Source organism: Poromitra crassiceps (genome assembly GCF_964638095.1).
Source record: "Poromitra crassiceps genome assembly, chromosome: 2".
In the NCBI taxonomy this organism is placed as follows: domain Eukaryota; kingdom Metazoa; phylum Chordata; class Actinopteri; order Beryciformes; family Melamphaidae; genus Poromitra; species Poromitra crassiceps.
In genome coordinates, this window is record NC_139624.1 from 83,927,881 (window position 1) to 83,955,356 (window position 27,476).

At 43.8% G+C, this 27,476-nt stretch overlaps 1 protein-coding gene across 1 annotated transcript; it reads left to right on the forward strand.

Annotated features, from left to right (window-relative positions):
* Positions 1-284: 284 nt before the first annotated feature.
* On the forward strand, positions 285-25,445 carry LOC310800728 (solute carrier family 22 member 13-like; the record flags this gene model as incomplete). The annotated part of the gene is made up of 12 exons (XM_083663339.1): positions 285-659; positions 3,363-3,466; positions 5,281-5,435; positions 5,885-5,976; positions 11,075-11,261; positions 12,817-12,988; positions 13,195-13,315; positions 13,427-13,521; positions 13,713-13,927; positions 14,036-14,144; positions 14,319-14,517; positions 25,440-25,445. The coding sequence occupies 12 exons, from the start codon at positions 285-287 to the stop codon at positions 25,443-25,445; spliced, it is 1,830 nt and encodes a 609-aa protein (XP_083519465.1).
* Between the last annotated feature and the right edge of the window lie 2,031 nt (positions 25,446-27,476).

Here is a 27,476-nt window from a genome sequence, read left to right on the forward strand (position 1 = left end):
GCAGTGTATTCCAAGTGTAATCGGAAGTATTTAGAAATATGTAACTTACTTAACTTGAGTAATCTAATGGAATACATTACAAATTACATTTTAGGGCATGTATTCAGTAACCATTAGTGGAATACATTTTAAAAGTAACCCTCCCAACACTGCATGTGAGCACCATGTATCCTGGTGGTTTAAACATTAATTAACAGGATGAATCATTGGACGGACAGCACTCAGACAGGACACTTCTGTAACAACTCGGAGAGGAACCGCTCCACATTCTGCAACAGATCAACATGAGCAACTTCGGGCAGGTCCTAAAGGAGATTGGGGAGTTCGGTTTATTTCAGAAGCGCTTATTAATTGCAATATGCATATCTCGCTTGTTTGTAGCCTTTGACATTATGATTCAGGTGTTCACAGGCTTGAGCTTCCCTCATCACTGTGACACTGACTGGATCTTGGCCCGTGGCCCCAACTTGACATATGAGAGACAGAGAAATCTCAGCCTTCCTCTGAACACGGATGGGGTGTTTGAAAGCTGTGAAATGTTCACACCTGTGGATTTGGATTTGGAAACCATTGAAGCATATGGGATTAATCATACCACAAAGTGCATAGATGGATGGGATTATGAGGCACCCAAGAGCGCCTCCAGCATAGTAACAGAGGTAGGTTATTGATAAAATATATACTGTATAGTATACAGTGTATCCTTCTGTTGGTATTAACTCTATAGTTTTTAGTTGTTTGTGGGGATTGGATGATTGAACTCTATTAGAACAAACAAGACATATTGTCAATTTTACGCTTTATTCATTGAACACAGTCAGGAGCCTCAGTGGCGGGTGAAAGAATCAGATGCAGACACAACAGCCTGGGACCTCCTCCTCATGCTGATCACCAGCCTGGTCACACGTTGCTGTGGGATGGCAGACAACATGGAGAATCATGGTGTGGGGTAGCATCTCCATCACTGGCAAAACAAGGCTTGTCACCATTGAAGGCTATCTCAATGCAGTAAAGATATCGCGATGAGATTCTGTAGCCAGTGGCGATCCCATATCTCCACAATCTGGGACCTATAACTCCATCCTCCAAGATGACAATGCTCGCCCCCACAGAGCTAGTGTTATCATTCACAGACTACCCCCACAGACCCACAGACTACTTCCTGAATGTGCCACAGACAGTGGCAGATTGGGACCATTTTTCAGGCCAGGAGTTTGACTCCACACAGGCCAGGCCAACACACGTGGACACGCCAAAAATTGTGGCTGTTTGAAGCAAGATTTAGTGAATATAATGCTAACGTGACGTTACATGTTACCTATTTGTTCACTAATAGAAATAGAATTCAACATTGCCTAGATCATTGGTTCCCAAACTCTGGTCCGTGGACCACGTGGTCCACGGGGCTCTGCCTGGTGGTCCACCAGAGAATTGCAAAAAGAAAAGAAAAGAAAAAAGATTTTTTTACAGAAAATTGGATTGGGCCGATTTTCAGAAATATCGCGATATTTGGGAAATATCACAATTTTGAACATTTACTTTCAGAGGCTCCAGCAGGCTCAGTTTTAAAGCCAGCGTGAAGTTTATCATATGAAACTAGACCTAAGGAATCGATTTGTACCAACCATGACATGCTAGTTTGTCAGGAAGGTAGCTAAAAAACGCTACATTTTGGCGATGGAAAAAACATTTTTAAAGGGGTCCTCTTTTTCACAGCCTAATGTTGGCAGGTGTGTGTGTGTTGTGTGTGTGTGTCCATTTTTTCCCCCAGGTGTGTGTGTGTTGTGTGTGTGTGTCAATTTTTCTTTGTGTGTGTGTGTGTGTGTGTGTGGGGGGGGGGGGGGGGCGGGGGGTTGGTATACGCAGTGGAAGTGGTCCCTGGGAAATTTGGTTTGGTACGTAGTGGTACTTGGACAGAAAGGTTTGGGAACCCCTGGCCTAGATCATTGCAAGTATATATGAAGGCGTAAAAACTAAAACATGCCTCTGCAGTGTCCCGTCTTGTCTTGTCTTGTCTTGTCTTGTCTTGTCTTGTCTTGTCTGAGGTGAAATGTAAATACAACAATAATTAAATCAAACTGCTTCATCTCCACTTTAAACTGTATTGTGCAGTCATACTGATAATCCCATAAAGCACATTAATGTGAAAGCAATAAGCATAGCCTACATGTTTCACTTCATGCTCTGAAATTGTAGCCTATCTGAAGGTTCCTGATTCTGATGAGTTCAACACCACCTCCAGCTCTGCAGGAGGCAGGAGCACCTACTGCAGTGCTGCTTCTGCTTCCTTCTCCACTTTTGTGAAGAAAACCCCAAACGCAATCCAACCCATACTTTCAGTTTAGCCACTACTGTTTACATTTGACCAATGGCATTTTTTATATAGCCTAAAATAAATAATTAAATAATTAAATAATTAAATAAATACATAAATAAATAAATAAATAAATAAATAAATAAATAAATAAATAAATAAATAAATAAATAAATACTAATTAGTGTTATTAATTTAATTTCTCTCTCGGCAATAGACAATTGTTTACTACTGATATTGTAGTTTAGGCCAAGACACAACATAGGCTCCTCTCTTTCCACCTCTCTGCACCTCTTTTCTTCTCCATTTTGGCACCGTTGAACAGCAAGCCCCGCCCACCCGCGCTGGGGTCTGAGCAGCTTCTGACTAACAAGTTAACTCATTCCTGCCTGACTGGCAGCCTGCAGCCTGCCTGCTATCCGTGCATCTAGGAACACGTACTGGCCTGCCTGGCCTGCTGTTCAGTGAGTGGCCTGACTGTGCTGCGGGCAATTATTTTTATTTTTAGGCCACCGGGAAACGGCCCGCCACTCCCGATGGTGCAGTCCGCGCCTGGCCACAGATCTGTATCACAGACTACCTCCTGAATGTGCCACAGAGCCGGTGTTATCACAGACTACCTCCTGATTGTGGGAGTAGAGAGAATGGAATGGCCTGCTAACAGCCCAGACCTCATCCCGGCGTGCTGTTCGTGCTATAATGTCCAACGCAACCACATTGGCTGACATGTGACGAATCCTGGTTGAGGGATGGAATGCCATTGGCATCCCACAGAAACGTGACCAGGCTGGTGACCAGCATTTGTGAGGCTTATCTTGCTCAACATAGCATACACTTTTGTTAACCACAGACCTTATTTCAGGCATCTAAAATCCCCATAAAAAAATCCAGATGAGGGAACCGTTTACTTCCGCGTTATCCTACAAAATTGCCTAATGGTGTTTTCTTTGGTTTGAAAATCTAGTGCTGTGAAGTTGTAGTGTTTCTCAGATCCTCATTTGATCCATTCCTTTCCTTTCCCTTCTCTTCATTTCCTCTATTTTCTCAGTTTAATCTAGTGTGTGACAGGAGCAGTTTGCTTGAGGTTTCACAGTCCGTCTACATGGCAGGTCTCCTGGTTGGAGCACTGGTGTTTGGGGCAATGGCTGACAGGTATGGACCCCTACACTACAGTAATTCATTCACACCTCTACTCCCATGCACTTGATATGTACTATGTTTTGTTTCCAGTTTCCATTACAAAGCATACAACTCATTGTCCAGCACATTTTGTCCAATACACATGACATCATTGTCCAATATACATTACCTTATTTTGCAACATGGAGTTCATTATACATTCCCTATTTAAGCATCACTCTTGGCTTAAAATGACATTCCATTCCAAATGGGGCACTCTTATTACCTAAAGTGATTTTGTAACTCTCCCTCGTTTATCGACGAGTACCAACGAGTATCTCCCTTCCTGTTCTATAATTCTCCCTCGTCTCACACTCCCTGCTGGAGCCGAGACTGATAAGTGACTAATAAATGATAAGTTTCCCTGTTCGAGAAATAACGGGACATCTCGTTAGGCTCAAGTTCTAAGATAACGGGTATCTCTTCTGGCTCCCTGCCTGGGGCAGGAGAGCCAATAGCTGTGAAGTCTGTATGCTTTTATCTGGTTTTTAGGGAGGGCGTGTTTATGTTTTGCTGGGTCACGGTGACCTAACCTTTAATTGGAGGCTACACTGTCTATCTGCATGATATCAGCCCTCCCCATCTGCAGATGAATCAGCCATCATGTTTGTGTGCGCGCTGAAGTGCGCAGTTAAATTCTAATCAGCCAAGATATCACACTACTCCTCACCCTATCCCATCTTTAAACATTTCACATGTAATATACAGCCAAGATTACATTTACCACACTTTAAAAGCAGCATTAAACTCAGTTAGTCATCTATTGTCACATCTTCACAACCCTCAGTCAGTACATTATGCTTTTTTCAAATTTCCATGATGTTTCATCATAAAAAACTCTCGTGAAAACTCTCTCTCGTAACGGGACAAGCCCCGTCTTTTATTGTCACACGAACACCACAACACATGCATGCGGCCACAACACACTCATGCTGACGGTGGCCGGTGAAAAGTGTCCTCTGCATTTAACCCATCCAGGCATGTCCTTTCCTCCGGGGGGCAGGCCAGGAGCAGTGGTCGCTTTCTCGTACAGCGCCCGGGGACCAACTTCGGATGTTGTCGTCACTGGTCGGATGACGATGACGATCTGATCTTCTGCATGTTTTTGGTGGGGGGGGTTTATATACGGAGGAACCCCCTGGGGGAGCACGGGGAGAACATGCAAACTCCACACAACCAGAAAGGCCCTTACGACGAGATACCCCACCTGGGCAGTAGGCACTGAAGATATGGGGGGGAACACAACCACAGCGCCCACAGTGTCCCAGGCGAGAATCGAACTCAGGACCTTCTGACTGTGAGGCGACAGCTCTACCACTGAGCCACCGTGCCCCCATGCCCACCATGCTAGTGATCAATTCTTCATTTTGTCAACACAATGCATTTCAATTATACAATTCAACTCATGCTCTTCGTGTGACACATGGTGACTCCAGTGTACACAAAATATATAAGAAAACTTTAATTTTCTAGCATTCTAATTCACAGGGATTCTCCTCTCCTCCAGTCGGCCTGCCTCCACTACTACAGGTGGTGGAGAAAAAGTTCATCCAAAGTTCAGCTTCCCCAACAACGGACAACCCGAAACTATAATGCCTCTGGCCGCGGCTATTGCCAGGCGGAGGCATAAGAGAGATATTTCAGGGATGTAGATTAGTATTGTAATATCAGCTACATGAGAAACAAACAAAACTAAATGTATGAATAGCGATATGGAGATGGATTTCCCAAAGAACAAAGGAGTTATCACGGAAACAATGGCTAATCCTTTTCTCTTGTCTTTATAGGTTTGGTCGACGCTTGGTGGTCCTGATTTCAGTCCTTGGGATACTGTTGTTTGGTGTGGCTGTTGCTTTTTCACCCAACATCTATGTTTACATGGTTGTCAGATTTGCAAGTGGCACCTCAATTTCTGGCCTTCTTATGAATGCATTTGTGATAGGTATGTATACTGTTCACCGTTACGTCACGGTATATATACCATGACCATGACACTGGGTATATACAGTATATATATATATATATATATATATATATATATATATATATATATATATATATATATATATATATATATATATATATATATATATATACAGTACATATATACATATATGTATATATATATATATATATATATATATATATATATATATATATATATATATATATATATATATATATATATATATATATATAGTCTCCAACAGCTGCTGAGAATATGTTCACAGTATGGTGCTGATTTTGATATAATTTACAATGCTAAAAAAAGTAAGGTCATGATTGTCAGAAGTAGAGAAGACAGACACTCAACCTTTCCTGACTTCTATCTTGTTGGCTCTGCACTCAGTGTGTGCAGTGAAATCACATATATGGGTCATATTATCTCAGATGACCTGTCTGATGACAAGGACGTCTATCGACAGCGTCGGAAGCTGTATGCTCAAGCGAACATGCTGTGTCGCAAGTTCAGCATGTGCTCTGTACCGGTGAAGATCTCACTCTTTAAAGCATACTGTACAACTTTGTATACTGCCCACCTGTGGTGTCGTTAAAAACAAAGCAGCATCAGAAAGCTCACAGTGGCTTATAATGACAGCATGAGGCTGTTGTTGAGAGCTTCAAGAAGCTCTAGCGTGAGTCATATGTTTGTTAGTATCAGAGGTCCTACCTGCTCTGCTGTCCTGCAGAATCTGATGTATAGGTTTATGTGTAGGGCATCTGTGTCAGAAAATGACTGTCGCTGTCCTGACTAACCCTGTACGAAGTTCTGTCGGATTATTTTCCAGACTGTGGAACTACTGGCGAACATGTCTGTATATTAGGCATTGAACATTGTGGAAGGCCTTACATGTTTCCCCTTTGTTGTTATTTTCTTATTTTGTACTGTGCTGTTTTTTACTGTTCTTTTTCCTGTGATATGGATCTCCCTGGGTCTGAAATAAAAAATTGAATTGAAAATTTTTAAAAATAAGGCCTGGTTTTGAAAAGCGCTAACCGCAAAACTAACGCCAGTTGGGAAGACAGAGTTAAGCCGGTATTTAGGGCGTTTTCACACTGGAACGTTTAGGTCGACTTAACTGAGTTTTAGGGCCAAACACGGCGCGACTGGGTCAGTGTGAACATGCCACTCGAACTCGTAGTCGACGTAACCCACTCGCTCTCGGTCCAGCTGGAGAGGGTGGTTTCGGAGCGGCTTGCGTCCCCTAACCCTACCCTAAATACGGCGCGAGTGATGTGTGAACGCGCGCCGACGTCAGCTCGTCCTAATGCTGTATTTCTAATGTTAACGTCAATTCGGCGTTCACAAACAATGCATAAACAGTTCACTAGCAAGGACCACGCCACAACAAGAGTATCGTTAAGGTTCTTTACTGAAGAGAATGAGTTGTGTATGGTGTAGTGTGGGTGCGAGATGAGCCGTCTGTTCCAGGAGGTCACGTGTTCCGGGGGGAACGTCCTCATGACCGGGGCAGAGGGAGACTCAGGGTGGGGGTTCCGTCTCAGACGTGGTCTGCCCGAGCGGGTCTGGCGTGAGGCGTGTTTCAGCCCGAGCAGATTTCAGGCCCCCCCGGATGGATCCTAGAACGAGACGTGGAGAGGCATGCACCGTGCCTAGTGAGAGGGAATGAGGATGTTAAGGGTTGAGGGGTGCGGGAAGGGATAGGGGATTGAGGGATGAGATATACAAGGGAGGGAGGGTGGGTCGAGAGATCGAGACAAACAGGGTGAGGCAGGTTAACCAGGTGTAGTAATATTGCCACGTAATTAGAGGAGTGGTTTAGAGGGGTGGTTAGGAAGTTGGGGGAGTGGTTGAGGCGTGGCCCAGCTCCTGAACTTAAGTTAAACGTTAATTTTCATTTATTGGCCAAATTACCACCAAGGGCATAGCAAGCCTAGCGTTACAAACGTTAATGTTTACAACTTACCTGGCTGTTCGCCGATAATATCTGCGTATGGTGAGGGCTTCACGGTTCAACAGAATCAATCTGCGCCTTGTCCTGCTTTGTCTGGAGATTCGCATCCGCCACCTCCAGTACATGAAAACATTGTTTTCCAGATGCAGCCGTGCGATCGTTTTCAAATTCAACACTTTCTCGATATTGAAAAAGACAAACGATGTAAAATGCAAAAAGCAGTAGGCTACCAAGAGCAAACGGCGTTGCTGTTCATTCTCCATTCTCCATCTAGGGACAAATATTGCAAACTAGCTCAGGCTATAAATGTCAGGATATATAACAAAGACTGTGAATGCTCTATGTTTATGTATCTGTCCCTATAGAAATAAATTTTCAATCAATCGTTCAGTTCTGTTTACATCCCGGGCTTCCTTTCCGGGTGGAATTACGCTATACGCATGGCCGTAACTAGCTATGAGGACGGGGAGGTCCGGACCTCCCCTAATATTTCAGCCTGCAAAAAAAAAAAAAAAAAAAATTTTTTTTTTTTTTTTTTTTGCAGGCCAGGCCAGGCCAGGCCACTCACTGAACAGCAGGCCAGGCGCCGCCTACTGGTTTACTAGTGGTTTTATTACTTTATTCAGGTTTAAAGTGGGTGCATCTCATTGTAATCATGCATGATGCCAATTGCCAAGCTCCCGAAGTCAGGTATGCAGGTGGCTATATGCATGGTTTCAGTTTCATGACCCAATAAGTAACAAAAAGAGGTGGTGTAAAGTTAAAAACAACATAATATATTTTATTTTATTTTTCAATCGTTCCTATCAGGAATAAATAAATGTCCCTCTGTATGTTTTTTTTATTATCGATGATGACTTTGTGTGTTGTGTACGGCTTGGGTTGTGTACCTGTGTTTGTAGGTGTCATTTTGATATGAATTTGGCTAAAACAGTTTGTGTTTGTTAGTTACAATTATGTTGACAGGAGAGCTGAGCAGGTGGTGACATGAAAGAGAATATACTGAATAATGACATCACAACAGTATAATCCTAATGTTGATTTAAAATGATATATTACTCTAAATATGGCTAAAAAAGGGGGGGGAAAAAACTCAATTTTTTTTTGGCGGCGCTGACGGGCGCCGCCGAATCCGCCTCCCCTTGCTGGACCTCCCCTATTTCGGAACCCTGGTTACGGCCCTGGCTATACGCGTCTACTTCCGTCTGGTTGGCATGGATACATGACGCTCCACTCTGTAGAACGACGGCCTGGGCGCGGTGATAAAAAGCACATGTGAAACGAAGCCGCTCTAGTTGAAAATTGAAACATTGTATACTTTTCACTGCTGCGGCAGCGCCTGGCTCGACCCAAATATGTGTGAAAACGCCCTAAGGCCGAAACTCATTTCAGGCATTTCAGGGCCTAAAAACATGATGCTATCTTCCCGAGTCACGGGTAGGCAGGCGCAAAGCGTGGTTTTTTTCCGTTTAACGTCAGTTTAGCGCCTAAGGCCATGGGGAAGATAGAGCCCCATGTCCGCAGCAGAGTCAGACACCTCATATGGCTGATTTCCACCACATTTTACAGCACTGTGCGACTCGTCACAACTCGGCTCTACTCCTTTCGACCCGAATGGCTGTTTGCTTCCACCGCTGCTCAATCTGCCCCCGCCCACCTCCGCCCACAACTGGTTGTCATAGCGACCACATATCCGCCTTCCGCTCATATCCTCCCTCTGCCTTCCATTTGTATAACGTTAAATGAATGTGAGCCGGGCAGTGAGACAGTGTTTTGTATTTCTTTATTATTTCCTTTGCAGTGCTGTACTTACAAGCATGTGTAAGTTTTGTTTGCAGTGTTTAATTATTTTTTGGGTTGTTTTGTTGCGTTTCCTTTTGAATTTATGCATGCTCTTATATTGTCTAGACTTGGTTTTTTGTTAATTGTCTCAAGCTTGACCATGGCTACACACCGGTTGCCCATTTGGCATCAATTACCACCAATCTGTGCTGAGTGAAACACACCTGTGGCAAGAGAGATGGACAGTGTGGGTGGCCTATTAGAAAAAAGAGAGAGCTGAGCCAACCAATTGGCTCGCTCCAGAGGAGGGACTTAACCTGTTGGTTGAGAGTATATAAACTGTTGATACAGGAACCCACAGGGGGACTCTCCACCCGATAGAACGAACCTGTTTTAATATTTGTTTGGGTCGATTGATTGTGACTTTTCCCCCTTTATCTTGTACCTTGTCACCCTTATCCCATCCAAATTTTAATGCTATTTAAAAGAGTCCTAGGCTCTTTAAACCTAGGTGGCGTTGTCGGTTTTTAATGTAAGAGTACTCGCCTAGCCGAGTAGCCCCGCCACGGGCTTCACATGAACACAAGGAAATTTTAACAAACTGTAGATGGAAAATGAATGGCGGATGAAATCCCTTGGTTGTATGTTGAATGCAGGAGAGGAAGTGACTTTAGCCGGCGTGACTTTCGTGCTGTCAGTAGTCACTGCGACCATACCAGGAAATAGGCTATAACATAACATTAAAATCAAATCCATACACGGAACTTTTAAACTGGTCACGAAGTACCGGTCTCTCTATATGACATACATGGGCAAATGAGAGACAATCGGCCATGAGAATGGATATCAATTTGTTGTTATTTACATGCATCCGCTGCGCAGGGGAGGGGAGTTACACTACGGGGAGAAGTGAAGCCACTACCCCGGCAGCCATTCACCAGGCAATACCGTGGCTTCGCTAAACCCCCGCCTCCGGCCTAGCGGAGCTGACGTAACACACAACTACAAGGGCTTCCCGAGCAGTGGATTTTTTCTCTCTCAAAACAATTGAAAACCACCGTCATGTTAAGGCTGAGCAAGGAGATCGATTTTATTTCACCAGACCTGAAGGCAGCAACACAAAAGATGTAAATAACAGAAGAGAAGGTAAGTCCCACTAAACTGGTATCAGCATTGACAGTAGACACAGTAAACACGATTCTGACCAATCAGTCGTCTGCAGTGTTTTCACGTCACCGTATGGTACCGGCTGGAACCTCGACAATGCAGGGACCAAAACTAGCACAACTCAACCCGGGCTGTCCAGGTTTTTGACCGGTGGGATGAGACAAAAAAGTGAGTCGAGCTGGGCGGGGCGGGGCCACGCTAATACCAGCGGTGGAAATGGGCCAATACTGTAGCTGACCACTATAACAACTTAAGGCTGAGAGTCTCCTCTGGAGCAGTTGAACTGGCACAAGATTGAGGTGGGAATAATCACAGGGTGTACTATCTAGGTCATCCTGTTCTCCCTGGAGATGAACATGCTCACAAAATCGGCTGAGCCAGAATGCAGAGGCCCATCAGGCCATTTATGGATGGCAGTCACAACAGGGTCAGTCCCAGGCTGCATGTGGATTCTTCAAGGGCTTGAGAAGTTGATGGTGCTGAGAAGAAGCAAGGTAGATGACAGGTTACCATTCAGTGTTGTGGATGCAACCATCACAGAGAAGCCAGTAAAAAGCCTTGGCAAGGTGCTTGACAGCTCCTTGAGGGATGCAGATACCTGCAAAGAGTTGGACATCTGGCTGAAAACTGTAGACCGTTCTGGACTACCAGGTAAATGTAAAGCATGTCTCTACCAGCATTGCATATACCTCCCAGAATCTTGTGGCCGCTCCAGGCGTTTGAAGTGCCAATATCGACAGTGGAGACATTGGAGGTCAGCAGTCACCTCATAAAATGGCTGGGGCTACCAAGGAGCCTCAACAGCACTGCACTTTATGGGCACAGCAACAAGCTGCAAGTGCCCATCATATCCTTGGAAGAGGAATTCAAGGTGAGGAGGGCTAGGGAAGTGTTGCTGTATTGTGAGTCAAGAGATCCAAAGGTGGCCAAATCTGGAATTCAGGTGACGACTGGGAGGAAGTGGAGAGCTGGAAGCTGTTCTGCAGGCATAGTCGTGGCTCCATCACAAAAGGCTGGTGGGAGTGGTGACTCGAGACAGAGCTGGACTGGGATCTTTTCCAACCCTCCACATTGACATCGCCGAAGGGAAGGAGAAGCAATACCTAGTCCAGGAGGAGGTGAGAGCAACAGTGGAGGAGTAACAGACCTGCAGAACAGTGGTGATGAGCCAACGGAAGCCAACAACTGCCATGGGCAGGAAAGTGACCTGGGCTGAGCTGTGGAAGGCTGAGCCCCACCGGATCAGGTTCCTCGTCCAGGCAGTATGATGTGCTTTTCCGCCTGTCAAACCTCCACACATGGGGCAAGGTGGAGACACCGACCTATCCAGTCTGCTCAAAGTGTGGAACCCTCAAGCACCTCCTAAGCTGCTGCACCAAGGCACTGGGAGAGAGGTGGTGGTACATCCTAAGCTGCTGCACCAAGGCACTGGGAGAGAGGTGGTACATCCTAAGCTGCTGCACCAAGGCACTGGGAGAGAGGCAGTACAAATGGAGACATGACAAGCTCTTTGTTGTGTATGCATAAGACTGTTGCTGTACCTTTAAGAGCCGGGCAGCTTTACGATAGGGAGCTGCCATAAGTGTGTAGTGTCGTTGTTGATGCATGTTGGTGTGATGGCTGCCTGTAACCGCCTGAGAATAATTAGTTGACAGCACATCGTGGTCCAAGACTTCTTTGAACATAGCACCCACCTGACCCGGCCGAACCCCTAGTTCACGCAGAAGCCCGTCAGGCCTATGCCCAGGTCAGACCAGGATATTTGAAGCACCCCTGTGCTGGTCACCCACTGCGTGGCAGAAAATAAGCTATTTACAGGAAGTAAATGCACGGATAACACATGCCCCTACAGCCTCTGTTCCAGGCCGTTGCGTGGCACATTCTAGCTCTTTACTGAATCATTTTCAGAAATTTCTGTTCAGGGTGACAAGCACAACATAAACCAAGCTGCAAATAAGGTCCAGGTTGTAATTTTTTTTAATTCTCCTTTATTTATGTTTACTTAAAATAATTTTCTTAAAGGGCCCATATTTTGCTAATATAAGATATTATGATTTTATTGTTGGCCTCCTCTAGAGTAGCTTTGCATGATTCATAGTTCAAAAAACTCATTGTTTATCTTGTACTGGCTCTCATGCACCCCCTTCAGTTCACCTTCTGTCTGAAACACTCTGTTTTAGTCTTCTTCTGCGTTTGTGTCGGATGCGCACGCCGCACACCCGCACAGCACCCCTCTGGTCGCTCCTAGAAACACAACAGAAAAAACGTGTGCAACATTGTGTTTTTAAATTGATCTATAAACTCAAGCATTAATAGAAATGAACTCTTTCTAATTTCACACCAGCAGCGCCAGGTGAAGAGTGTACATTTTCTTCGGTTTTTAAAACTGAACTCAGAGGTCTGTGTCAGAATGTAAATTGACAATGACAAACCTTTGTCTGTCTTATTGTTTTGAAGGTGCAGAGTGGACTGATCCCTCTAGGGTTGCGCTCTTCACCATCCTGCCCATGGTTGTCTCCTCTATTGGACTGGTGGTGTTGTCAGGCATGGCCTATTTGATCCGTAACTGGAGGATCCTGCAGCTGGTGCTATTCAGCCCTCTTCTCTTGATCCTGGGAGTCCTCTACTGGTCAGTGGCCAGATCATCTCTCAAGACAGATTTTTGAAATATACATTTATTCATATTTATTTTGAACCAAGGGGTTCCCAGATTGGTGGCCAGAATACTTACAGACAAATAGATTACTGTAGGTGCTATAGTCTACAGGATTGTTGCCGGAAAAAAATCATTAGTGATAATTATATTTTGTGATCCTGGACCTATATGCCTGTTAGGATTCTCCCAGAGTCAGCTCGTTGGCTTATTACCCAGGGCAGGAAGGAGGAAGTGCAAAAGCAGGTCTGGAGGGCAGCCAGGGTGAACAGGAGGAAGGTCCCAGAAGCTCTGCTGGACAAGGTGAGCTGCATCAACCTCATTTTGAATTTAACCAAAATTAAACACCAGCAAATCTCTGAATTAAACACATATCATCTAAAAATGATTAAAAAAGAAAATTCATTTGTTTAGCTGGAGGCCGAGGCTGCATCCAAAAGAAGAAACATGTTAGACATCTTCAGGATGTCATACTTGAGGAAACGCACTGTCGTGATGAGCTGTGCCTGGTGAGCCTTTATAATTTTCCATTAACTGTTGTTATTAATTGAATGGTTCATGCCACTGTCATTCTAAACCTATAAATTACATTAATACATCAATCATCTTTAATACTGACATGAAATAACTAGAGTAAATTCCATGTTTTCATGGTATATTTGTCAAGACAATAGCTCCTCTCTCTCTCCCACTCGGTTAGGTTTGCATCAAGCTTGGTATACTATGGACTGAGCCTGAATGTTGGGAATTTTGGCCTGGACATCTACCTCACACAGTTCATCTTTGGCATTGTTGAGGTTCCTTCAAGCCTGGGCAGTTTGTTTGTTATTCAACACTTTGGGAGGAGAATATGTCAAGCAGTGACCCTATTTTTAACAGGCTGTACTTGCCTTGTGATCCTTGCTATTCCAAAGGGTAATCTCTAACCTTAGACATTTTTGGCATTCTGAAACACATTGAAAGTCAAAATTTTCCCATATTTATCTGATAAATGCATGTGTATCTGATGTATTTGTCCATCAGACCTTCCTGTAGTGGTAACAGTCATCGCTGTACTGGGGAAGTTTGCTGCCACTGCCTCTTTTACCATAGTTTACGTTTATACTGCAGAACTGTATCCTACTGTTCTAAGGTAATCTTCTCCCAATATTAAAACATATGTTTATTTTCTCTGTTATTACCTGATGATTACACGAAACAGATTCTCTGATATTGGAGGTAATAGTGGTAGAAAATGTAATTTTCCCTGTTATTAAATGTGACATGATATTGCTGATGACCCCGTTGTGCATAATGTCCCTTGCAGGCAGAATGGTTTTGGTCTAAACTCCATGTGCGCTCGTGTGGCGGGCATCCTCGCCCCTCTGATCAGGCTCCTGGAGGTCTACCATCGCACCATCCCCATGCTGATATATGGCATCATCCCCGTGGCTGTTGGGGGGCTCTGCCTGCTGCTGCCTGAGACCCTCAATGTTGAACTTCAGGACCACACTGAAGCCATGTGGGTAACACTTTACAATACTGTAACACAAAAAATGGGTAGTTACTAAGGAACGAGTCAGGAACTAACCATTAGTTCATGATTAGTTCATGAATAGTTAATAGGTAGTTCCTTAATGGTAGTTACTTAAGAACTGACCATTAGTTACCATGTTAACGAACCAGTAAGTAATGATTACTTCCTTAAAAAAAATATATATATATTTTTTTCTCGCTAGTTCATGAGTAGTTAATGGGTAGTTCCTTAATGATCCTTAATGGTAGTTCCTTAAAGGTCCCATTCCATGCAAAAGCTGTTTTTACTTGTAAATGCATATATACTGCTGTCAGCCCTCCCTGTAATGAGTGGTCACACGCTCAGAACTGCCACAGTTGGATTTGTCCCTATCCAGCGTCCCCCTGCAGTCTCCTCCAAGCCACACCCCCAAACGCGTCGTTTGCCCAGAGGGGAATCTGGGGGAATTTCGACGTCACTAGCTTCCTCCTGCATACTGCGCGGGTCCCTCTCACACAAGCTACCTGCACCATTTAGTCTATAGCCACAAAATTAACACTTCTAGCTGGAGCGACGCCAACTGTACGTGATCCAGCAACTGCAGAGGTGCATTCGGTAAGTCTAGGCATTTTGAGATGTCCTCTTTAGCGTAGTACCGTTAAGTTAACGATAACTCGTAACCTAGCGTGCTGGTCCACAGACGCTAATCTGATTGGCCGCTGGGAGCCTGGGGCGGGCTCTCCCTCAGCGGCCAATGGGAACTGTTAGTTCTGAATATATTATAGAAACAGGCCATTCTTGGGAAGCGACCAGATGAGGAAGTGAGAACTCCGTCACAACAAACGGGGTTGCTATATTTTCGACAGATTAATCCAGAATCATGTTTTATGGACCAGAGACACACGTTTTTAAGAGGTTACAGCTGCACAAATTGGGACCTTTAAAGATCCTTAATGGTAGTTACTTAAGAACTGACCATTAGTTACCATGTTAACGAACCAGTAAGTAATGATTACTTCCTTAAAAAATTTTTTTTTTTTTTTCTCGCTAGTTCATGAGTAGTTAATGGGTAGTTCCTTAATGATCCTTAATGGTAGTTCCTTAAAGATCCTTAATGGTAGTTACTTAAGAACTGACCATTAGTTACCATGTTAACGAACCAGTAAGTAATGATTACTTCCTTAATTTTTTCCCGCTAGTTCATGAGTAGTTAATGGGTAGTTACTTAAGAACAGACTATTAGTTACCATAGTTGTTACTAGGTAATTAATCATTAGTTCATGATTACTTCACCATTAGTTACCATATGTGTGCCCCCTCAAGTAAAGCAGGCCATCATACTTAGTTGTTACTAGGGAATTCATCATTACTTCATGATTACTTTACCATTAGTTACCATGTTTGTGCCCCCTCAAGTAAAGCAGGGCTTCATACTTAGTTGTTACTAGTGAATTCATCATTACTTCATGATTACTTTACCATTAGTTACCATGTTTGTGCCCCCTCAAGTAAAGCAGGGCTTCATACTTAGTTGTTACTAGGGAATTCATCATTAGGTCATGATTTCTTCATCATTAGTTACCATATGTGTGCGCCCTCAAGTAAAGCAGGGCTTCATACATAGTATAGGCTGATATAGCTTGACAGTCTGGATAGCTCATTTGGTAGAGAACCAGACAAATAATCTTGTGATCTTGGGGCCAAGGGTTCAAACTTCACCTGGAACAACTCTTGTATTTATTTGTTATAGGTAGGGTGATGGTAACTAATGGTAAGATAATCATGAAGTAATGATGCATTCCCTAGTAACAACTAAGTATGAAGCCCTGCTTTACTTGAGGGGGCACAAACATGGTAACTAATGGTAAAGTAATCATGAAGTAATGATGAATTCCCTAGTAACAACTATGGTAACTAATAGTCAGTTCTTAAGTAACTACCCATTAACTACTCATGAACTAGCGGGAAAGAATTAAGGAAGTAATCATTACTTACTGGTTCGTTAACATGGCAACTAATGGTCAGTTCTTAAGTAACTACCATTAAGGATCTTTAAGGAACTACCATTAAGAGTCATTAAGGAACTACCCATTAACTACTCATGAACTAGTTAAAAAAAAAATATATATATATATTTTTAAGGAAGTAATCATTACTTACTGGTTCGTTTAAGGATCTTTAAGGAACTACGAACTACCCATTAACTACTCATGAACTAGCGAAATATATATATATATATATATATATATATATATATTTAAAAAAATATAAAAGTATATACAAATAAAAAAAAAATATATAAAAAAAATATATATATATTTTTTTTAAGAAGTAATCATTACTTGCTGGTTCGTTAACATGGTAACTAATGGTCAGTTCTTAAGTAACTACCATTAAGGAACTACCTATTAACTATTCATGAACTAATCATGAACTAATGGTTCGTTCCTGACTCGTTCCTCAGTAACTACCCAATTTTTGTGTTACAGTATTGTAAAGTGTTACCGCTATGTGAGATGACTAGCCCTTTCACTGTAGGGTAATGATGGTGAATGAAACAATTAATAGTGGAAATTTGTGTTCAGCAGGATAATCTTCACAAACAAGGACCACTTTTATGACTTTTGATGCGTCAATGCATTTTCTTTTTTAAATGTGATTTTCAGAAAACGCTTCAAAAGTCATATAAGTGGTCCTCATTTGTAAAGATTATCCTGCTGAACACAAATTTCCACTCCCATGGCACTGGTAAAAAGAAAGAAAAGAGCTCACCGTTGTAAACCTCCATGTCACTGTCTGGCTGAATATGATCATAAGATTTATATTTACTTTGACAAGCATCGCAGGGATCTCTTTGCTAAAGCTGTGACACGGGCAGGACTCTGACAGGGCCTTGCTGCATGTGCCCCCTCCCTCTGGAATGCCCTCCCCAGTCACATCTGACAGGCCAACACTTATGGCTCATTTCCACCACATATAACAGCACAGTACAGCTCCACTCTATCTGGTATTACTCGGCTCTACTTGATATAGACTCTGTTTCCATAGCAAGTTTACTTGCCTCCGCCCACACCTGGTCGTCATAGCGACCGCATATCTGCCCTCCGCCCATAGCCGAAGTAGGCTATAAGTATAACGTTAAATTAAAATCAATACACGGAACTTTTAAACTGATTATGAAATACTGGTGCCTCTAAATGACCTACAGTGTACATGGGCAAATGTGACAATCGGCTAGGAGAATGGATATCACTTTGTTGTTACTCAAACTCACATGCATGCACTGCGCACGGGGATGGGAGAGGGGACTACGAGGAGAACCCCAGCGGCAACTCAACAGGCAAGACCGCGGCTTCGCCTGCGGCCTAGCGGAGCCAAACTACAAAGGGCTTCCCGAGGAGCGCATGTTAAAGCTGAGCAAGGAGATCGATTTTATTTCACCAGCGCCAAAGGCAGCAACACAAAAGACTGATGGAAATAACATAACAGAAGAGAAGGTAAGCTAACTAAACTGGTATCCAGCATTGACAGTAGATGCCTACAGTAAACACGATTCTGCCTGACCAATCAGTCGTCTGCAGTGTTTTCACGTCACCATATAGTACCGGGTCCACAGCCCTAGAACCTCAACAGAGCAGGGACCAAAAGCAGCACGACTCAACCCCGATCAACCCGGGTTGTCCACGTTTTTGATCGGTGGAATGAGACAAAAAAGCGAGACGAGCTGTGCGGGGCCGCGTTGATACCAGCGGTGGAAATGGGCCATTACTCTATTTCATACTGTCATCTTTTCAAAAAAGAAAAAGAAAAATGTGCATATGAGAATATTAGAATATGAGTAGAATTACAGAACATTATTACTCATTGTATGTTTAGTAATGTAATGATGTACACTACATTTATGGGAATGTACATTTATATAGCACTATACTATATAGCACTTCATGGTTCACTGTTGAGTCAAAAGCAACAGTGGACAGTGTCTTTGAGCCCAAAGACACTTTACAAACACAAGACAAAACAACTTTAATAAAGAGAGGAAAACATTAAAATAGATGAGAGAAAAAAGATTGTAGGCCAAAGCAACAATGAAAGGTGTGTTATGAGTTTGTTGTTGTTGTTGAAAATATGTCATATGAGTATGCAAGACAATGGGGGGGCGGGGGCACCCATGGTGCACCGCTGCTGAATGGATATAGGAAACATTGGTATTGAACCCTTTAAAAATACGTCGGCCCCTATCGTTGCATCGGCGCAGTTTCTAGGCCGAGCGGCAGGCGCAGATCAAAGCAGTGGGCGTGGAAAGGCGCACTTGATATCGTCGTGCTGGCGCTAGATGCAGCCCAAAGCATTACAACCACGCCTTTTAGGCGTAAAATTATGCACCGTCATGCTCATTGGATAAGTGCAATAAACGAATCGCACGCTTGCCTTTTTAGCTCCAATTCCAGTGATCCCGCAAAACCAGACGAAAGCCAAACGCTCTGCCCCCCCCCCCCCTCCCTTCATCCAGCCTGTCTGTCTGCATTATAGGCTATTATTCCATATTATTATGCTTCTCAAACCAATCTAACTGCAGTTTCAATACTGCAAGCATGTAAATACGCTACACTATAGCAAGATCAAAGTGAAAATAATGTACTAAACGCATCAGCTAGAAAAATATAGCCTATTAGATTGGTGAAAGTTTGTCCAGAAAGATATCGTTTTCTCTCCCCTGCTGCAGGTAGAATGATGCACATAAATATACCCTACATTATGTAAAGTCATTGCATAAATGTGTTTTTATTGTAAAACTAAATGTGGAGTAGGGCGAAGTTATTGGAGCGCACATCACAGTATAGCAGATGACAGTAGAAGCTTCCGAAGCGCGTTCCGCTGTCACTTACCTAAATCACGTTAAATCCACACAGGGTATATATAGGCTCAAGAGGACATATATGTTTCACATAGGGTGGTGTTTCATTTCATGTTTTATTTGGTCCAATATTGAAATGTTCGACAATTGCAGGTTGTCTTACCATTACACATTATTTTAGATCTACCTTTTATATCTATTTCGGCTCTATTTAGTAGCGAAATGGAGGACCCAATTGCATGCTGGGAGTGGACATTCACAGGCAGTAAACTTACAACTGCTATTTCCTATGGGAAGCTGGGTGCTGCTATGTGTTGTGTCTGTTTGAGCGAGGGAGTCAGAGAGAGAGAGAGAAGGGTGACTCAGAGGCAGAAGAGCACTGGCGCACTGAATAGGCCTGGTTTCAGAGAGAGACAGAGAAGGGTGACAGGGGAGAGGCACAAGTGCACTGGCGCAGTGAATAGGCCTGGTTTTCAAAGGCGCAAAGCGCTAAATTTAAGGCAGGTGCCAAGATATCAGTACGCCGAGATTTAAGGCCGACACGCCCACTTTGGCCCATTCTGGGACTGCGCCACGCCCATTCGGCCTAAAGCGCATTTGGCAGCGTAAAGCCATATTGATATCGTCCCAAAACAGGCGCAAGGCACGTTTTTTTGCGGTTAAGGCCCGTTTTAGTGCCGAAGGCCTGTGGGAGAATAGGGCCCGTCATCTCTTCGGGGCTCTATAGCAGTAGATATTAAGGGTATAGGCTACTTAATTCGCTTTTAGATTGGCCAAAAATCCCACTAATATCCACAAACTACTGGCATTTTCTTCAGTCTAAAAGTTGCCAAGCCGTCCCGTTTAGCTGATAGAGCAACCCTGCAAGTGAAGTGGGTTATTAATGCGACGGCTCTGCATGGCTGGTGATATAAAACTTGATGGTTGTCCAACGCATTATCTTCCGCCCCTGCTTCTCCTCCTCTGGATTTGCCGCCTGGCCCTTTTCCAGTGTGAGTCAATGATTCCCACAGGCTGAAATTCGACTTTCTTAACAATAACTTAACTTAATTACTTTAAAATGTCTTTACATTGATGGAATATTCCAACAGAAAAAGCGTGTCTCCCCATTTATGGCTGGGACACACCAGATAGTGCAGGAGCGGCAAGCACATAGACTGTACATATAGGTGTCAAGTCAGTCAGAATGTACATAAGTAGGGCATCCACTTTAGGGCTTTCAAAATAAAACCCTTGTTGTAACGTTAACATTGATAATTTGGAGTAGGTTAATGCTTTACAGCCACAGTTTCACTCTTTTGTAATCTTGACTGGCTTGACGCTGGACCTGGGCAGCCTGAGAAGGGAGAAGGGAGGTGGAAGAAAGAGCCCGCAGTCGTGGAGAACGGGTTGAGAGTGCGATCTAAAAGTTTAAAAGGTGCTGCTGCTGCTGCTGCCCCTCTGCTTTCCTGGGTAACAAAAAAAACATGTATTAGTGGGACTTTTGATGTAAAAAAGGTATTCCTGTAATTAAGAGAAAGAACTCCAAGTTAACCTTGCAAGACAGCTGGATTTGTGAGATCACGATCATGTGGGAAATTCATCTTGCCACGCTGCCAGATATGCGTTTGAATCTGTCCCAGCAGTGGGCTGGAACAATCGGCATCGAGGGCGGGCCCCTGATACACAGTGATACAGAAATGGTTCATCCAATCAGCATTTTTTGAAAGTGAGAGTTCCCGGTGTAACAAACCATCATCGTTAACTCAAAGTACTTCTATAATAATTTGGCCTCTGTTTTTAATTTCAGGAAACCAGAGAATGGGAGTGTTGAAAATGGATTCTGCGATAAAGAGGAAAAGCCAGAGAAAAGCACAAGATTATAATGTATACGAGGGATCAGCCGATAAACATTTTGGTAAACAAACGGCGTCACTGAGTGGAAACAGCAATGGGACCCTATGGAGCCAGCCTTGAGTGTCCACTCTAACCTTGGCTGTGCTGTTTACATTTTAAAAACTGCAACAATTCACACAACTTTAACACGACATGCATATATTATACATCAGACTCTTGAGCTACCTCTGCTCTCACTCAGAATGTCAAAAAAGCGATGTAATGTATAGTTTTTGAGATATTAACATTTGTTTGGCAAAAACTCATACTAGTTAACTGCCGCGGTTCCGGGGGATTTGCGGTGTCGTGACGACCTGATGATTCCTCGTACTGAAATCATAGCAGAGTTTCATATTTTTATTTTCTGCAGATTTTCTTTACACAAATACAGTTTTCACCATCCTTCAGTATCAGGTAGAAATCATGTAGACTACATCTTGATGGAACACAGAAATATCAGCATGCAGTTACTAACACTGTCGCCTACTGTAAGCTTAATATTTTTTTTATGTGTAAATTATTCAATAGAAATTGTATTCTTTGTTATCACAATCTGAAAAACATTAGACTACAAAAGTTGTGTTTGATAACTGGAACATTTGCAATAAACTAATGTAGATACAGATGAAGTTATGTCTGAACTCAAATGAATTGAAGTGTTATTCTTTCCCCACATGCTTTGAGTCAATTGCTATACAATGTTTTATTCTCATTCTTATTATCCTTATTATCATTACTATTACTATTGTTATGTTATTATTATTATTGTATCTATATACAGTACTTATATTATGGAGCCAGAACAGTCTCATATAGAATAAACTCTTGCAGGGTTTTTCACAAATGCACATGCTTTGTTTCGCAGTTGTATTTCAGACTCACTAATGCACACAATCTGTTTTGCAAATGCACACGCTCTGGTTCACAAATATAATTTTTATGCAAACTTGTAATATAAATTCGGAAATGCACCTTTTTTGAGACTCCCCTGACTTCGCAGGTCAACGAACTGAACATTGGCTGATAAAGCTGTCAATCAGATGTATGATTCTGATTGACAGATTCATCAGCCAATCAGGTGTGATTCAAGATTCAAGATTCAAGATTTTTATTGTCACTCCATGGCACAAGTATCACGTGTGAAATTCTTGTGCTGTGGACTCCGTTTACAACATAGTGCAAATAGTACAAATATAACAGGGCATATGGGTGCAAAAACAACAAGAGACACAACAAGCAATAAGGCAGTATAGTGATAAGACAAGTCAGAGACAGTGGCATATTCACTGCACATAGGTGCACGTGTCGGGTGCATACTTTAGACGTGCTTAAACATTTTAAATTATGCGTATTTGACATACAGGTGCAAATAACATATTCCTTATTAAACATACAATTAAACTCTGCATTTTAAATTCGGCGTATTTGACATACAGGTGCAAACAGCATATTCCTTATTAAACATACAATTAAACGTTAGACATACGTAATGGTAGCAGCTACAGTACGGTACAGTGCGGCTACTACACTATTTGTGTATGTTAAGGAGTCTCGTGGCCTGCGGGAAGAAACTGTTCCTCAAGCGATTTGTCCGTGCTTTCGGAACCCTGTATCTTCTCCCTGAGGGTAGCAGGGAGAACAGGCTGTTGTGGGGATGGTTTGTGTCTTTGATGATCTTCAGGGACCTCCTGAGGCACCACTGTTTATACAGTTCATGCAGATCTGGCAACTCACATCCTGTTACGTGCTGGGCCGCGCGTCTCACTCTCCGTAGCACCCTGCGGTCCATGGTGGTACAGTTCCCATACCAGGTGGTGAAGCAGCCAGTCAGCAGGCTTTCAATGGTGCCTCTGTAGAAGTCCCTGAGGATTTCTTTCCTTAGCCCAAATTTCTTCAGGCGCTTGAGTCCGTGTATTCGCTGTTGGGCCTTTTTGACGACAGTGGCGGTGTGGCCGGCCCAAGTCAGGTCCTGGTGGATATTGACTCCCAGGTACTTGAAGCTGTCCACCCTTTCCACCACTGTGCCGTTGATGGTGATTGGGGGGTGTGCGCCCCCCCCCCCCCCCCTCCTGTAGTCTAGAATGATCTCCTTGGTCTTGGAGACGTTCAGAGAGAGGTGGTTGTCCTGGCACCATTGTTCCAGGGCCCCCACCTCCTCTCTGTAGGCCGTCTCGTCGCTCCCCGAGATCAGCCCCACGACTGCTGTGTCATCTGCAAACTTCACGATGGTGTTAGAGGTTTGAGTCGCCACGCAGTCGTGGGTGTAGAGGTCGTACCAGAAGGGGCTGGAGACGCACCCCTGGGGCGCTCCTATGCTGATGGTCAGTGGGGAGGAGGTGAGGTTGCCCACCCTCACCACCTGGCGGCGGTCTGTCAGGAAATCCAGGATCCAGTCGCACATTGCTGTGTTAAGTCCCAGGTCCTTGAGCTTGCATACCAGCCTGGAGGGTACTATGGTGTTGAATGCTGAGCTGTAGTCCATGAACAGCATTCTTACGTAGGTGTCCTTCCCCTCCAGGTGGGACAGGGCAGTGTGGAGCACGTGTGCTACTGCATCCGCTGTGCTCCTGTTGGGGCGGTATGCGAATTGTAGCGGGTCGTGGTCCAGGGGGAGTGTGGGGCGGATCTTTGATATGACCAGCTTTTCAAAGCACTTGCTGGCTATTGGTGTTTGCTTTCAGCCAATTACGTTGAATCTCAATTCAACGTAAATTAATATTTATTATCCACAGAACACTTCACCACTCATGTACATATTGTATATATTTACTCGATTTGATTGCACTGGCAACTTTGTGATTGTCTTTAGTTATCTTCCTACTTCTTATCTCTGTATATTGATGTGACCGCTACGCTGCAGACACTAAGACAAATTCCTCGTATGTAACTTGCATACTGTGGCAATAAAAGTGATTCTGATTCTGATTCTAAAATCTAGTGTTCATTAGGCTTAATATAATACAAGTATAAATAAAATATAATATCAGAATCACTTTTCAGAATCACTTTTATTGCCACAATATGCAATGTTACATACAAGGAGTTTGTCGTAGTGTCTGTATGCAACGTAGCGCTCAGGTCAATATACAGAGATAAAGAAGTAGGAAAGATAACTAAAAGAGTATCACAATGTTCCAAGTGCAATATATACATTATGTACATGAGTAGAGGAGTCTTCATTGGACATGAAATATGAATTTACATTGAATTTACATTAAATTTACAGTTCTGAGTTAAATAGGCATTAAATAGGCAGCGAATTTAGATGAATTTACAGTCCGAATTAAATAGGCATGAAATCAAATTGAGTTGCAGTCTGAGGGGTCAGCCATGATGTAGTTAAGATTATCATGTCGCTATGCAGCCTTCAAATTTATTTTTGTGGGACTCCGGCCCCTTGTTGTGTGTGTGTGTGTGTGTGTGTGTGTGTGTGTGTGTGTGTGTGTTGGCACCTCGGGGGTTAATGACGTATGAGCTGGCGCCTCGGGGGTTAAAGGATAATTTATTTATTTTTTCCAACCTGGACCCTATTTTCCACACTGTATGTGTCTAATAAACTCATTGTGACACTTTTTTTTCAAATTGGTCGAGTACTCACTGAGATAGCCTTCTTTACAGCTGAAACAATGTGCTCAAACAACTACACAGTGTACTACACAGGGCAATCGCGCACCGCATCGTCAATACACGTTCGCTAATAAAATGGTTTGTTTTGGGCTGGGAGGCTCAAACTGTCAATAGTGTCTGGCAACATGGAAATGACTCCTATCTCTCTCTCTCCTCGCCTGCTTGTACGCCCCGGAGAAATATTCATGTAGGAGTCGTCTCCATGCGAACAGGCGAGGAGAGAGAGAGAGATGGGAGCTGCAGACAGAGGGGCAACCAGCAAGACAGCGAAGCTCGCGTTGTGTCACCACGGAGGATTTCCCCTCTCTCGTCTCATCAACAGCACTGTGCTGGAGACTCTTCCATGTCCCAAGGGAAAAGTGAACTGGAAAAAGCCAAAACAGGGACTGAACGGGAAACTATCCATCAATCAGCTGAATATATATAGTAATTTCCAAGTTGCCAAACACTATTGACAGTTTGAGCCTCCCAGCCCAAAACAAACAGTTTTATTAGCGAACGTGTATTGACGATGCGGTGCGCGATTGCCCTGTGTAGTACACTGTGTACTTTGTTTGAACACATTGTTCCAGCTGTAAACAAGGCTATCTCGGTGAGTACTCGACCAATTTGAAAAAAGTGTCATGATGAATTTATTAGACACATACAGTGTGGAAAATAGGGTCCAGGTTGAAAAAAAAACTAAATTATCCTTTAATGTCATATGAGCTTTGTATGAGCGCCTTGGGGGTTAGCATTGTATTAGCTGGCACCTCAGGGGTTAATGTCATATGAGCTGGCACCTCGGGGTTAATGTATGAGCTGGCACCTCGGGCGTTAATGTATGAGGTGGCACCTCGGGGGTTAATGTATCAGCTGGCACCTCGGGGGTTAATGTATCAGCTGTCACCTCGGGGGTTAATGTATGAGCTGGCACCTCGGGGGTTAATGTATCAGCTGGCACATCGGGGGTTAATGTATCAGCTGGCACCTCGGGGGTTAATGTATCAGCTGTCACCTCGGGGGTTAATGTATGAGCTGGCACCTCGGGGGTTAATGTATCAGCTGGCACCTCGGGGGTTAATGTATCAGCTGGCACCTCGGGGGTTAATGTATCAGCTGTCACCTCGGGGGTTAATGTATGAGCTGGCACCTCGGGGGTTAATATATCAGCTGTCACCTCGGGGGTTAATGTATGAGCTGGCACCTCGGGGGTTAATGTATCAGCTGGCACCTCGGGGGTTAATGTATGAGCTGGCACCTCTGGGATTAGTGTCGAATGAACGGCGCCTCGGGGGATTAATGTCATATGAGTGGCGCCTCGGGGGATTAATGTCGTATGAGCTGGCGTCTCGGGGGTTAATGTCGTATGAGCAGGCACTTTGGGGGTTAATGTGCGTGGGATGGGTGTCTGTGGGGGTGGCTTTTACTGTAACTGATACCTTAACTCAACCTGAGCAATTGGAATGCAGTCAAACCAAGGCAAACAACCGTCATTACTGTAAATATGACCTCCTATTTTCTCCAAAAACAACAACAAACAACTCAAAATATTTGTCCACACGATAAAGCAGATTCCAAAAATGATAACTAAATTTTGACCAAAATTGAAGTTACCCCCTTTTTGACTTTGCAGGGCAATATTGTGTTCACAATATTAACAATTAATAACAGACAGACACACAGACAGACACACAGATAAATAAACACCTGGCAAAGTACTCAAAACTGCTTCTGTGGTAGTTCCCACTGCTACAATAGGTGTCTCCACTGGAGACACCTATTGTAGCTGCCGTGAGTGTGTGTGTGTGTGTGTGTGTGTGTGCGCGTGCTTGCGCGCGTGCGTGCGTGCGTGTGCAGGAAAAAATGTGGTCCTGGAGACTCTCCAGGACCACATTTTGACATGATGACACACACACACACACGCACACGCACACGCACACGCACACACACACACACACACACACACACACACACACACACACACACACACACACAGACTCACGGCTGATAAAAAAGACGTTGAACATTCTACAGTCTATGGTTAAGACCTGGCTGATCCAATCACCTGGGTGTGGGAAGGGGAGAGGTGGAGGGAGCGGCACATGCACCCGTAGCAAAGTCCCTCTGGCTGCAGCATCAAGAGGAACTTTCGCACGCTGACAGGACACACCTGACAACTTGGAGAGAGAGAGGAACCGCTGCACATTCTGCTAGACATCAACATGAGCAACTTCGGGCAGGTCCTAAAGGAGATTGGAGAGTTCGGTTTATTTCAGAAGCGCTTATTAATTGCATTATGCATTCCCATCTATTTTGCAGTTTACGACGTGATTGGTCAGGTGTTCACGGGTTTGAGCTTCCCTCATCACTGTGACACTGACTGGATCTTGGCCCGTGGCCCCAACTTGACATATGAGAGACAGAGAAATCTCAGCCTTCCTCTGAACACGGATGGGGCGTTTGAAAGCTGTGAAATGTTCACACCTGTGGATTTGGATTTGGAAACCATTGAAGCATATGGGATTAATACTACCACAAAGTGCATAGATGGATGGGATTATGAGGCACCCCAGAGCGCCTCCAGCATAGTAACAGAGGTAGGCCTTTGACCTGGTGTACTTGCTGCA